Raw genomic sequence first — 14,624 nt, 5'->3', positions numbered from 1 at the left:
TGGAACAAGATAAACAACGAACAAAATCAACAAAATCTCTCAATTATGTGGAGGAAGGAGCCAACAACTTTCCTCTTGTAACTAAGATCAGTCTCAAAACAACAATATCATACATCATAGATTCATCATGATCCCCCCTATTTTTATTATGTCCATTAACAAATACATCAAACCACTTTAACCACTATATTCAGACGCTATAACCCCACAATTTAAAAACTAATACGCCACGTATCTAGGTTCGGTGTCCACACCTGCTCTTGACCGTTGCACCAGACCAAAATTTTAAATTCTTTCCTCCCTCTGCCCCACCACCATTCATCAAATCTGCTCTTCGGCGAAAGCCTTTCTCTCTCTGTCTCTTTCTCTCTCACTCACTAACGACCAAGATTGCTGCGATGGTGTCAAGGAAGAAGAGAACACCGGTGAAATCCATTAAGGACTGCCGCAATGGCCGCAGTCGCCGGCAAAAATCTCCAGTCAAACATGTAGTTACCGCCTCCTCCGTGCTAGCCTCCATCCATCGTCGCCTCTCAAAGTTTTTCTCTAGATTCGCGCGAATCGGCACTCCCAATAGTCACAAGGGATACAAAATTTTAAAGAAAATGCGTTCTGAAGGACAGCATTGCGAAGAATCCTTGAACGACATTCGCAGGACCCTTGTCTTCAACAACCCTCTTCCGCCCCTGATTTCCACCGATAAGAGAACCATCTTTCTTGACCTCGATGAGACCCTCGTCCACTCCAAGACGGACCCACCGCCGGAGAGGTTCGATTTCGTCGTGCAGCCGAGGATCGACGGTGTGGCTATGAATTTCTACGTGTTGAAGCGTCCTGGAGTCGATGAATTCTTGGAATATTTGGCCGCGAAGTTCGAGGTGGTGGTGTTCACCGCTGCCTTGAAAGAGTACGCATCCGTGGTGCTGGACCGGCTTGACCGGAACGGCTTGATTTCCCATCGGCTTTATCGGGACTCGTGCAAGCAAGTGGAAGGGAAGTTCGTGAAGGACTTGTCAGAGATGGGGAGGGATTTGAAACGGGCGGTTATTGTTGACGACAACCCGAATTCTTATGAGAAGCAACCCGATAATGCGATTCCGATCCCGCCATTCATCGACGATCTTCGTGACCAAGAGCTCCGAAAGCTGATGAGGTTTTTCAGGGCATCTGATTACTTTGATGATATGAGGACTGCCGTGAAATACTACCTTGCCGAGGAAGAATGTGCTCTGGAGTACTGAAAGAACTTCAAATTGTTTGTGTTTTTAGAATTCTTGCTTATGCTGTATCGAGAAAAAAGAGAGAATTCTTTTATTCTTTGCTCAAGGTTGAAGAGTTGAACAGTGAGATGTTCAATGTGGAAATGAAACAAGTAGGGATCGATGTTGTATTACTAAATTCATTTATTCAATATTAGGTGCTAATTTAGTTGAAGTACATTTTCATCCCAAAAAAAGGGTACGGCAGAGGAGAAATTTGGCCCTTCTTTCCTTCTTTCATTCATTTTTTTTAATTCTATAGTGAAGGTAAAGATCTTGACATTGTGCTCCTAAATGTCAAATGACATTCATGTCCGTTTCATTATATCTGACTCTATTCAAATCTAAGGGTTTTTTTTTTTTTTAAGAATAAAATGTTACTCCTTGTATTAGTGGATTCGAACCCATAACCTTAGGGTTGACATCAATGACATTTACCACTTGAATATTTGATTTACCCTAAATCTAAGAGTTTTAAATGCTTGTTTTAGACCTAAGGCCCGCTTGGTATTATCGCTAGAAAATAGAAAGTTTCGTAATGTCATTGTTTTCACTTGGGCATCTTCGCATAGAAGCAGTGTACGTAATGTCATTGTTTTTCTTTTTCTTTTTCTTGAATTTCAAGCGACAAGTCGAAACTGGAAGTTTGAAGAGACTAAGCAAAAGATAAGAAAATTATCATGAAAAATGATATCAGAACCCCCATTACAAGCATTCTTTGCTAAGATCATCCTTCACGTTGGATAGGCGGTTCCTTATGTCATTTATAATACCCCATAACATAACAATAATCACATTTCAAATTGCAATGCTGTTTCCAAAAATTTGCATTAAGCGGTTGCTCGAAAAATGAGCCGTATAGGCATAATTAACTCATTTTGGAGCCTTGTAAATTATAATGGCTGTTTTTCACCATAACATTATTATATGTACTCTATGTATATTTTGGTAAACTATAACATCACTATGTTATATGTGTGCGTTACTCATTTTCGCACCATCAAGTACCCAGTTTACAATACTCTCTCCAAGACAAATCTAAATTTCTGAGGTCGAGATCTTTATAAAATTCTGCATGCCATCTTGACGCAGCCTAGCAACTGATTCCTCTCAATTCTCGGCAAGATAACACAAATTTGTCCTCCCTCATTATCCGGGAAGACATTTCATGGATGAAAGAGGGTTGCTATTTCACATTATTTTCAGAACCACCACTGAGCAGCGCAGACAAGTAAACCATTCATAGACTCAAAGACAACGCAGTAAACATCTAAGCATCCTCAAAATATACAGACACTTTCGAATCCAAACATGAAGGATGTCAGCAGCTTATAAGAAGTTTTTAATTCCACCAGCACAATGTTACAGAACTCCAGCTACACAAAAATGGATCTAAATTGAACTTCCATTTCACAAATGGAATGGATCCACAAGCTCTGAACCTTAAGACGAAAAATCTCCAGTCTAACGATTCTCAATTCGCCATTGAGATTCTAATCACAAAAGCCATGGTTCAAATTGAATAGCATCCAAAGATTCATTCGGTACATAACAACATCAAGTACATCACTGATCTTGTCTCTAACGCTAAATCATATCCAGTCAGAGAAACCCAAAACCAGAAAGTCAAACCAAAAGGAACTCCAACAATCACTTGCAGAAATGGGGCGTCACAGATCTTGGCCCTAAAAGATCCAAAGTGAACAGATCCTCACCAGATCAACCGCAAGAGAAAACCTCCGGAGGCAACCTCCAAGCCTCGTTTCTGCTGAAGCACATGTCGTCTAGGACCTCGCTGCTACACCAACTACACTTGGAGTTCTTTGAGCATTGGGATTGCACCACCAGCTCACCGCAGTTGAGGGGTTGGGCCGCCCTCGACCCAAATAGGCGGCGCGTAGAGTTATCCTCCGGCATTCCACGGCCATATCGGGAGTATCCATGAGAGGGTTGGTAGAGAGAAGCGAGAATAAAGAAGGTGACGGGGAGCAAAATCGACGTCTTGAAGATGAGATGAGAGAACGCCATGGATGAAATGAAAGGGTCAAGATTCGAACTTGATTTCTCGGCTTTGCAGAAATATATTATAATCTTGGTGATGAACTCACCTCGGAAAGCGCAAAGACAAGCCCGTTTCGACAGTGTGCGGTCCAAACACGCATCATTTTCTCCCGGGTGGGAGAGGGAAAAGCCATTTCTCAAGGACAAAACGGCATCGTTTGCATGTTATATTTTTGGGCTCGTGCCGGCTGCAAGTTTCATCCATTTCTTTCCATATTTTGAACTACCCTGCCTTTTATTTAAAGATTTAAAGGGAAAATAAGTTTTGAAATTTTTTTGTGAGGAGTATGTGATATTTTAAACTTTTATTTAAAACAATATTACTTTAAAACTTTAAAAAATGGAGCAATTTCAACTAATTATTAACTTTTAATAACATTAAATGTTAAGTTTTTCTTATTTAACAAAAGTTTGACACGTGGCAAATTTTAAGAAGTTTCTACATTTCTCCCAATCCCACCTTCTATGACTTATCCATTTAGAGTTTTAGACTCACTAGCAAACCCTTCTTCTTCCTCTTCCTCTTCCTCTCTCTGTCCACTTCTCCACCATTTAGAACCTTTTGCTTGACCATTATCGTTGTTGAATGTCAATAAACATGAAAAGAAGATGGTCAATTAGTTCTCGACAATGTCAAGTGAGAGATTTATAGTATGGGCAGTTCAAGCATTTGATGAGTGATGAGCTCCTGTAACATCCCAAATTTAATTTTAGGATTTTAATTAATTAATTAATTAATAATGTTAGTCAAGAGTTAATTAATGGGTTAAGACGACTATCTAGGCCTATTGGGCCCCCAAAAGGGCTTAGGTTAAGGCTTTTGGGGTAAGTTGAACCCATAATTTGAGTTTAAGTTAAGCTGCCTATTTTGAGCTATTCACTGCATTTGCTTCTTTTTTTGGTTCAAATTCATGGCAAAGTGGTAGTCCAAATTAGTGGGCAAGCTATAGCTTTTAGAGTGACTTAAACAGGTTGTTTAAGATTTAGTTGTTGTCTTTACACCTAGGCTTTCATGGTTGGCAGCATTAAATATCATTAAAGAGGGATTTAGAGTAAACCTATTGCTAGATAATTAAGTTTAAGCTAATAAGAGTTAATGACAATGATTTTTAGGCTTAATGGGAGTTAAATAAACTAATAGAAGTTAGTTTTGGGACTAGATATGATTAATTACTCTTAGTGAAGGATTGGGCCTTAATTGTGATTAAGGGTTCATTAATAACAATCAGTCATTAATATTTTTTTGTGAATATGGTTGTAGATTGATTGTGCATGGAGCATATGTTTGGAGTAGCTCTCTCGAGAAATCCAATTTTAACTCTCAAAGTGGTAGCCCAAGAGTGGAGGTAATCAAAAACCTTATAATTGCATATAATTATGTTTACAACCATATTTAAATTGTGATATGGATTTGTGCTAGTAAATGCATAATATGGATTTATTATGAGACTGTAAGTATATGATTGTTGCTAAATGATAATATGTTTATAGGAATACTTGTTGAGTGAACAATTTAATTAAGATGCTATGTGATATGAAGTATGAACTATAGTCTTGGATGGGCTATGAATCAGCGATGTGGTTCATGTGCTAAAATGCAAGATTATTATAGCTATATGAATTGGATGATAGCATGACAAATTGTATAATTATGATTGCATAACTTGGATGGTATATAGGTATTGATGCTATATATGTAAGGTCTCCCTTATTATTCTCCAACTAACTACAAATTCAAGGTAATCAAGGAAAAATCCCAAAAAGATCACCAAGTGTATAAGTTTCACAAAATAGAGATTTTAAATTTTCAAAATTAAAACATGACAATATATCTTTACAATTTAAAAATCAAAGTAATTAGATGTATGCAGAAATATGAGATCTTTTACCAGTTAAAACATTTGCATAATAAATATTAACAAAATAGTGATGAAAATAGACAATGTGTCCAGCTTTTGATACGTGTGCCAAGGCACGTTGCCTTGGTCCCATGCACCACAGTGCATTATACACTTTTGATAGCATTGTTGTTGTCATGTGACAGCAACTGGGGAAAACTTTTGACAAGCTCCATTTCTCCGTTCGATGTCTAATTAAAGTGATTTATGTGTCCACAAAGAGCTTTCTCCCAATTTTAGTTAATAGCACTAATTTCATAATTAAATTATTTTTTTAGTAAAAAATTGGGCACCTAGTACACAATTCACCCTTTTTCAAAATTCAAACATATCTTAAGTAGAACCATCAATTAGAATCAAGCCCATTAAGCTCAAAAAAAATCTAGGATTGAACCTCTTCTTTAAGCTATAAAATGGCAAGTTGGGCTTAAAAGGGCTGGGCAACCTTTTAAGCCCTCTTATATTTTTTTTTAAATTTAATATAAAAATAAACACTTCAAAACTAAATGTTATATGTAATAACTGATAAAGCTCAACAAGGGGAAGGATCAAATTATATTGATATTGATGATGATAAAAATTATTAAGATTTAGTTGATGATGCTAGTAAAGTTTAATTATTATTAGTGTCAATTTTTGTGATGTTGCTACTTTTGATTTGATTTAAATTTATTATTGTGTGTATTGTCTTAAATTTATTATGTAGATTTGATGTTATGTGTAATGACTTTTTAGGATTTTAAATATATTTTTTAGAATATTAAATTAAAAAAATAATATATATATATATATATAGGGCTAAAGCCTTGAGAGTTAGGGCTGAGCCAACTAAAATAGAACCCTAATGTGAAATCAAACTTTATAGGGCCAGATTGTTAGGCCCTAGCCCTTTAAGGGCCGGCCTTTTAAGTGTCTTAATTTCATACTAAGTGACAAAAGTCATAAATACACCTTAGACTATGCTTAATAGATTGTTATGGACTTGTGCAATATACCACATTATAAATTTAATACCTTAAATATATTTTCAATACTTAACCCTTAAACACAAAAAATAGAAGGGAGAGTCATAATTTCATCCATCACTGTACCAAGTCAACATAAATTATATATTTGCTCACCACTCACTTGCACTAATATTTTGGTCTTCTAATAAAATTCATAATGGATACATGTACAATTCTAAGGGCCCAAAATACACAACATAATTCAACAACCTCATAGTGCAAAAATATGAATTTTTTTTAATTGGCAATATCATACAAGATTATACACAATGATAGCTAAAAAGAAAATAAGGCCTACATATAGGATTATAATCCTATGCCTTATACTGTTCCTTTTGTCTTGTCCCATTGAGCTAGTTCCTACAATATTGAAATGAAAGGGATAAGTATAACCACTCATAACTAAGATATTTCTAACTTATGACATGTATGTCAATTAATTTTAAATGCAAGTGGCAATTATTATCATACTCACATTAAATCGATAAGTTTATCACACATAAATACAATGTTCACTAACCATAACTGTAAAATCTGATGGCAAGTTGTAATACTCCTCTTTCTATAACCCAATTAACTTCAAAACCGAGGAAATTATGGAACTAATCCAATTTGATTGCTAGGTTTATAAGATTACACATGGGAATCCTAAGTTTTTACATTATCAAATACTCCTGTATACTTTCAACACTTATAAATTAGAGTTTTAAACATGTGCAGAAGCATAGGAACTAAAGCAATTTAATGCATTTGCAAAAAGACAAAAGATCATGTTCTGCCCAAAACAGCACGTCACTGTGGCATACTGCAAATACACCACGGTATGTTGCTTTTGTGCCATGCACTGCAGCACATTGCATGAATTTAACATCATTTTGCTGTTAAATGACAACATGTGAGGCGAACATCTGACATGTCCCATTTCTTTGTCTAATATTCGATTGAAGTGATTTAGGCATTACAAAGAACTTTTTTTTCTAACTCTAGCTAATGACACTAATTTCATGCTCAAATTATTTTTCTATTAAAAGTTAGACATTCATTATAAATCTCTCTTCTTTTTCACATACACACACAACTAGGGTGCCCAAAATATAACACAAGTACTAAAAACCTATACCAACCTTTAAATCACGCTTAATGAACCATCACGAACTCGTGTAACACACCACAGTCAAACCATTACATATAAATCATAATTTCAATACTCAGCCCCTTGATTAACAAAAGCATAAAAGGTAAGTGATTTCACATAAAATTCACAAAAGTAATTACTAATGTCATCGTTTACTTTATATCCTACTTGCACTAATATTTTGACCCTATTAAGCTTTACAACCACATATTATTAGCTCATGGCAAAAAATACACAAGATATTTTCAACAATAATACAAGTAGACAAAAATGAATTGTATGATGTCCTAGTTGGCAAATAACTTCAAAATACACATAAATACATCTAAGTGACCTACAAGTAGGATTTACTTAGAATCTTATGCCTCCAATCATTTTTTTTATTTTCATTCGATGAGCTAGACCCTGTAATATTGAAGAATAAGGGATGACTATAACTACTCAGTAATTAAGATTAATCTAGCTTATACAATTACATATCAATTAATTACATATGAAAATGGCAATAATCTCAAAATCATCATGCACATATGTCAATTATAGCTTTAGCCATAAAAATAACAACTATGTGACTAGACTTGTAAGACATATCATCAAATATATTTCAAAAATGCACATTTTGGGTCACGATAATGACAACCATACTCCCCTAATGAAAATATGCTGGATCATAATAATAACAACTATATGAGCTGAAATAAAATGCATAATCAATGCCACCCTTATATCCTCTTGATACTTCCGACATGAAACTGGTGGCTATTCAGTGGCTATGTCCATAACTCGAACTAACCTAACCTTTTACTCATGAGAAGTTGTTAGGTTAGGGTGAACCTACTCACTCATGATTTGCAGTTTCTCCCAATACTAACAACCATGGGTGTTGTACCCTTAATTCAGCCTCCTTATGAACCAGTAGAGACTAGTTAAGTTTGAGTCCCTCAAAGAACAAGTAGGACAGTCCCTAATTAACTATGGGACAATGGCTACCTCCCAATTTCAATAGTTGGTGCCAAGGCAAGCTTTTAATTTCAACGATATACCACTTAGATTTACCAATCTACTCCTCTCCTTATAAGAAACTCTCGCCAAGTGATCATGCCATGCAAATATTAACACATATTATGTAATTCTACCAACCATCATGTCCATATTTTCTCTGTTATATAACACATATCTCCACATGCCTAATATCACAAGTTATTCATTTTCACAAATACATGTACTTAGTCATTATCATTAGTAACAGACATGCGCGCACGGCATATTGTCCTCAATAATCCAATATAAATTCACACCATAAAATTTATCATATCGCTAACATTTACATCAATGGTCTTCAAGCACCTAAATAAATTTCAATAATTTAGTTCAATTAACAAATAATTAATATAAAACTATACAAACAAGATTTTTCCTCGATTGACTCAAACCTTTGAAGGGTCAAAGGTTTACCCCTCAAAATACAAGCCTCTTAAAGCTTTCCTCAAGCTTGAATGGTGCCAAGTTGGATAATCTTCAATTCAATTACAAGGATAACCATCAACACCCTCTTTTGGATTATTTTCACACCTTAATCACTCTTTTAACTCACGTAAAACACAATCTCCTATTTCTCCTTATACCTATTAGGGTTATTATGTTCCAATAGCCTATATTGTCATCAACACCATTAATGGTTTCAACACAACTCTAACAACCCTTATAAATACTAAATTCGACCATTATGGGGTTTAAGTAATGGCTGAATTTGGTATTTATAAGTAATTTAAATAGCTCTTATTAATTCTATTTTAGCCAATGGGTTCAGACCCATAACTCATATAGATTGAAAGTCACCATTGTAACTTAAACTCTAACTATAATCCTCATTAAAATGGAAAAGAACAGGAAGAAAGGGTTTAGAAGTATTACCTTAAGTGTAAGATAGCTTAGAATTGCTCTAATAGTCCACAATCTCAAACCCTAGCATATAAAATGATGTGCCTTTTGTTTCCTCCTCCTTTATCTCTTCTAAAATTTATTTGGTTCTTGTATTTTTTATTAGAAAAATTGGCCATGCACAGAGGGGCCATCCCTCATTTCTTGCCCTCTGTGCGTCGTGGCGAACGTGCTACACGTTGTGGCGTGTGGCATAGAGGCTCTCATTTAAGCTTTTCTCACCTTTTGATACTTAGGTGACACGACTTTAGTCCGAACCCATACTTAAGGTTAAAATCACAACTAAATACACTTATTAGACCTCTCTAACCACACACCACATTAATTCACTCAATTACTCTATTTAAGTTTAATCAATTGGGCTAAATTTTCTAGGACATTACAATAACCATATTCATAATTTACAAATTGCATTTTTTTCATAATTTATAACATTAATCATTACTAATATCACATGTTCTCAATCTAAGGGACATAATACAAATAACCATGCTCCTTTTTTATAGTATGTATGATCACACCTCCCTTATATCCTTCATATGCCTTTGAGATAAAACTATGAGCTATAACTTGCTAGGATCGTCTATGATATGAGACTACCCTAGCCATTCACAAGTAAAGGGCTACTAGCCAAGGTTGCCTAACTTACTTGTGGATCATAGTTTTCTTCAAATCTCACACTGTGTGGCGTCATTCTCCCTAAACTAGTTTTCTCATCGAACAAGTGAAAAACTAATTGGGTTCAAGTCTTTCATCAAACAAGTAGGATAGTAGATATAAGTAAGTCTGGGCAAACCATCAAGCTCTAATGGTAGCCTCACCACATAAATTTTAACTCACTACTCCTTTTCCTAGGTGAATTCTCACCTCTCATGATCATGCATTGCATAATTTGCAATATTCTCTAGCATACAAAATACTTAATTACAAGCATGCTTAATGTTATCATTAAACTCATATCACACACGATTATCACATAAACACGTAACAACCAATCATTAAACTCCACATTTTTACAATCATAGTACCCCACATTTACACAATCATCGAACTCCACATTTTACAATCATTAAAGTCCACAATTTCACAATCATTTAACTCCACATTTTCACAATCATTGAACTATAAAACTATCACAATCATTGAGCTCCATAAAATTATCACAATTATTGAACTTCACAAAATTATCATAATCGTTTCCATAGTCTCACAATTGATAATCGTTGATTTTCAACATTTTAAGTCACACTTGCTGTCACACTTCAAACTTTTAAAGTGTGATCGGCTGGAATATAAGAAAACTCATATTCCATAAGCCTAAACCCTTAATACCTCTATCATATTAATTATAATTTTATCATACGATCATCATTTATATTAAGTAATTGTTAATAATTACAAAATATTTAGCTAGTTATAGAATTTTTGGCAAAGTGTCCACTATAAGTTGGACTTTCAAAATTTTTACAACCTACCAAAGAGAACATCCAAGCTACAATTGGAGTTTTGCTTTGAAATAGTATACACATAAACAACTCAAAATAATTTAACTAAAGGTCCTACTATATGATTCGTGGAACAATTCTAGAACTAAAAGACATAATGTTTAAATATTTATATTAATCTACAATGTAATTGAAGCAACAACATATTTTTCATCTCAAGGACTCTCACAAGATATATTGAAGAGCAGGTCCACTTTCACTATTTGAATATCAATTTTTTTCAATAAATAACATCCCCAAATAATAAATAAGTAAATAAATAATGATAATCAGGTAATAAAATAGAAAAGAGGAGATAGGGAATCATAATCAACAAATTAAAAATATATCTTTTATATAAAGCAAATCATAAAAATACAATTCTTAAGAGCAAAACCACTTGGAAAACTAGTTTTTTGTTAGGACCTAAACAAAACAAATAATAGGTGTAGACACACAATCCACAAGGGTAAGTAACATCCAGCGTGGCTAGAAACTATAAAAAACAGATGCAAGCATAAAGCTCACGAATAACAGGTGTGGATTAAATCTACAAAATTACATCCTTTATTCCATGTGTATTGGCTAACACATAGGGCTAACATCTCTTATATACCCTGCTTGCTAGGTGTGTCATGGTGTACCAAGGGCTAACAAAACTATTGTTAACAAGCAGCATTCTGTATGCAGTCTTATAAAACATTTTTAGTATGCATGGAAGGAAAATATACTTGTAGTTCAAATTGTTCGCAAATTTATAACACATACTTAATCTTTTCATTAGTAGATTGTCCAATCCATGCATGAATAATGTATTTTGGAAAACAAAATAATCAAATTAAAATATATGCCAATTATACACACTTCAACGCAAACATTTTAAGGCTCCATAATATATAAAAACATAAAAATTAAATTTAGGAAAGTTCTATTTATCCATTTAAACTAAAAAAAAACCATCATCATCTTTAACTTATAGAGAATGTTATTTACTTACCTGATATATCACCTAGTTCCAAAATTCCTTCTTTTTACAACTGTAATCAAGTTTTCTTTTCTTCTAATGACCCTATCAAACATGATAGGATTTTAATAAATTTGCTATCAGATAAACAAACTCTCTTACTCCAATAGTAGAATCACAATCAACTTAAATAATTCAAAGTTTATCCTTCATCATCATTTAAGTCTCTACATTTCTCATATCATTTTTAACCCAACAAATTAAATTATTAGAGTATAATTTCCTTTTTAAACATTTTTACAAACACTAATTTACATAAATTTTCAAATAAATCAATTAAACTCCTTACTTCTTAAATCATTTTCCTTGATAGTTACCAATATAATTATTATACTTCACAACACCAATTCCCACTAGATGTCAAATTCAATTTATGAAATTAATTTCCAAGAATTTAAATAATCACATATTACTTTCAAAGTAAAACCTCCTTTGCAACTTCTTCTAATCAACCTTTCAATAACATCTTATAGGCACCAATATTCAAGTTTTATATCCAAGCTATTCTCTTTTAATTTCATCTAAATAAATACTTCAACATCAACCAATCTAAATAATTCTAATTTAACTCAAAAATTATAACTCATACATATACCATTATCAAGCTTTAAGTTAAATTTTCAACTAAATTTTGAATTTCCTTCCTATACAGCACAATAGTGGCAACGGTAGAATTAAGAGAAAAATTTTCAATTTTACCCCATCACTTCTTCCACTTACATGCATAGCAATTGTCACCTCAAATGAACCAACAACATACAAACAAGGAGGAGGAAGAGAATATTATGTCTATACAGGGAAGGAAATGAAGATTGGGAGTGAGCATAGAAAAGAGATGAGCTGATCGGTAGCTGACCAAATAAGCAAAAGGAAGAAAGAATTTTAGCTTGCCCAAGCAATTACACACACACGAAATAACAACAAGAAGAGAAGAAGGGCTGGACATACTTGAGACAATGACAAAGGCGAAGGAATGGCGATGAAATAGGGAAAAACTCATAGCTGCGATGAATGAAATGGTGGCAGGCACACTGGCGATGCTGACTCACATAGACGATGGGTGACTAATGATTGAGAGGGAGAAAGAAAAAATTGATGGGAGATAGGTAAGGGTTTATTACACAACTATCTAACTCTTTTTGCTTCTCAAATGTTTGAAGAATACAAGAAAAGGAGAGGGAAAACAATTTGATAGAGATAAAGGCAGATTGGTAATTTCATGAAGTAATAAAATTACATAAAACTCCTTGGGCCAAACTTAGATTTGAACTTAGGACCTAAAAGGGTGTATTATTTGCATAGCTTCTACTACACCAATACTCCTTGTCATAATTGTCATAAAATTACTATAACTACAGTTAAAACATAATAACATATATTTAATTAATTTATCATTTATTATTATTATTTTTAAATCCTTGGGTTATTGCACTTGCATTTGAATAATTTCACATGATTAAAATTATAGTATATAATTCAAGAAATTAACTAATACACAAGGCATAAGAAAGATTTTTCCTCAGTTACTTTAAACCTTGGAGAAGTTAAAGATTTATCTTTTAATTACACACTCCTAAAGCATTCACGAAGCTTGAATGGTGCCAAATCTTGATTATTCTACAATTTTCACAAAAATTATCAATAACCTCTTTAGGGTAATTTCCAACATTTAGTTCAATACTTCAACATTCTTACAATTCAATCTCCTCATATACAAAGGTATCCATAGGGTTTATTAACTTCCTCTAACTCCCTTTACTTTCATTGAATTCCTAAATAACCATTAATAGAGCTAGATTGCTCTAACTACCTCATTAATGGTGGAATTTTGATTATGGCTCCTAACTATCAAATACACATGGAGCTATAAATGCTAAGTTTATATAACTAAACAACTCTCATTAATTCTATTTAAGTCAATAGGTTCGGACTCATAGCCTCCATGGACCGAAAATTATCCTTCTTAATTAAACCCTAACTTTTAAATTCAAGAAAAATGGAAGAGGAAGAGAGGGAAAGAGATTAGAAACCTTACCTTGATGTTTGGTGGCTTAAAATTACTCATAACCCTTCATTTTTGCAAGCCCTAACGTAGCCTTTTTGTTCTCTTTCATTTCTTATTTATTTTCTCTTTGTTCTTCACATCTGACATAGGCCTATTTTTGCAGAATTTGTGACCATGCACCATGCACTATGACATGTGGTATAGAAGAGCGAATTCTTGCGTTTTGATGGCTCAAGAGCTGCAACATCTTGTGCATGTACCTTGACATGTGGTACAGAGTCATTTCTCTTTATTTTTTACTTTTTAATGTTTAGGTAGCCCAACCTTGCTCCAGACCCAATCTAAGATTGAAATCACAATAAAAAAATACTTGTTAGCTCTATGTAACTACACACCACATAAATTTACTTAATTACCCTCTTTTACTTAGTTAATTTAGGGTTAAATTCTCTAGAATGTTCCAATGTACTTACTAGCTTTTGAGATATGCATGAGTAGATTGCTTGGGAGTTATTGAAGGAGCATAAGCATGATAGGTAGGAGTTCACTCTAGATTAGTCAAAGACTAGTATAGAAAATTCATGTGGTGTAACCTCCAATGAGTTTGTGCACAGTGGTTAGAATTTATAATTACTTATGTACTTAATATTGCCAATAGCCTATGGGTATGACATGGGTTAGGCATAATGCTTAGTATCACTAATTTTTGAATGGACAGTATGGGTTAGGTAATATATGACACCTTGAAATTTGAATAAGGAGAACTCATGGCCCAAGAGTAAGTATGGAAGAATTTAGTTGGGTGATCAC

The 14,624-nt window shown here is 33.8% G+C and overlaps 1 protein-coding gene across 1 annotated transcript; it reads left to right on the top strand.

Annotated features, from left to right (window-relative positions):
* Window positions 1–273: 273 nt before the first annotated feature.
* Window positions 274–1,434, top strand: LOC129304816 (uncharacterized). The gene has a single exon (XM_054944622.1). The coding sequence runs from the start codon at window positions 399–401 to the stop codon at window positions 1,239–1,241; it is 843 nt and encodes a 280-aa protein (XP_054800597.1). The 5' UTR covers window positions 274–398; the 3' UTR covers window positions 1,242–1,434.
* The last annotated feature ends 13,190 nt before the right edge of the window (window positions 1,435–14,624 follow it).

This window comes from Prosopis cineraria, unplaced genomic scaffold (assembly GCF_029017545.1).
Source record: "Prosopis cineraria cultivar Desert tree isolate PC_DT_omini unplaced genomic scaffold, ASM2901754v1 PC3, whole genome shotgun sequence".
NCBI lineage: Eukaryota > Viridiplantae > Streptophyta > Magnoliopsida > Fabales > Fabaceae > Prosopis > Prosopis cineraria.
Note: the sequence above shows the minus strand (reverse complement) of the source record. Positions and strands in the feature narration are given on the sequence as shown.

What these genes read in the sequence shown, in the direction of transcription:
- LOC129304816 (XM_054944622.1), top strand. Translation starts at nt 399, where the DNA reads ATGGTGTCAAGGAAGAAGAGAACACCGGTGAAATCCATTAAGGACTGC.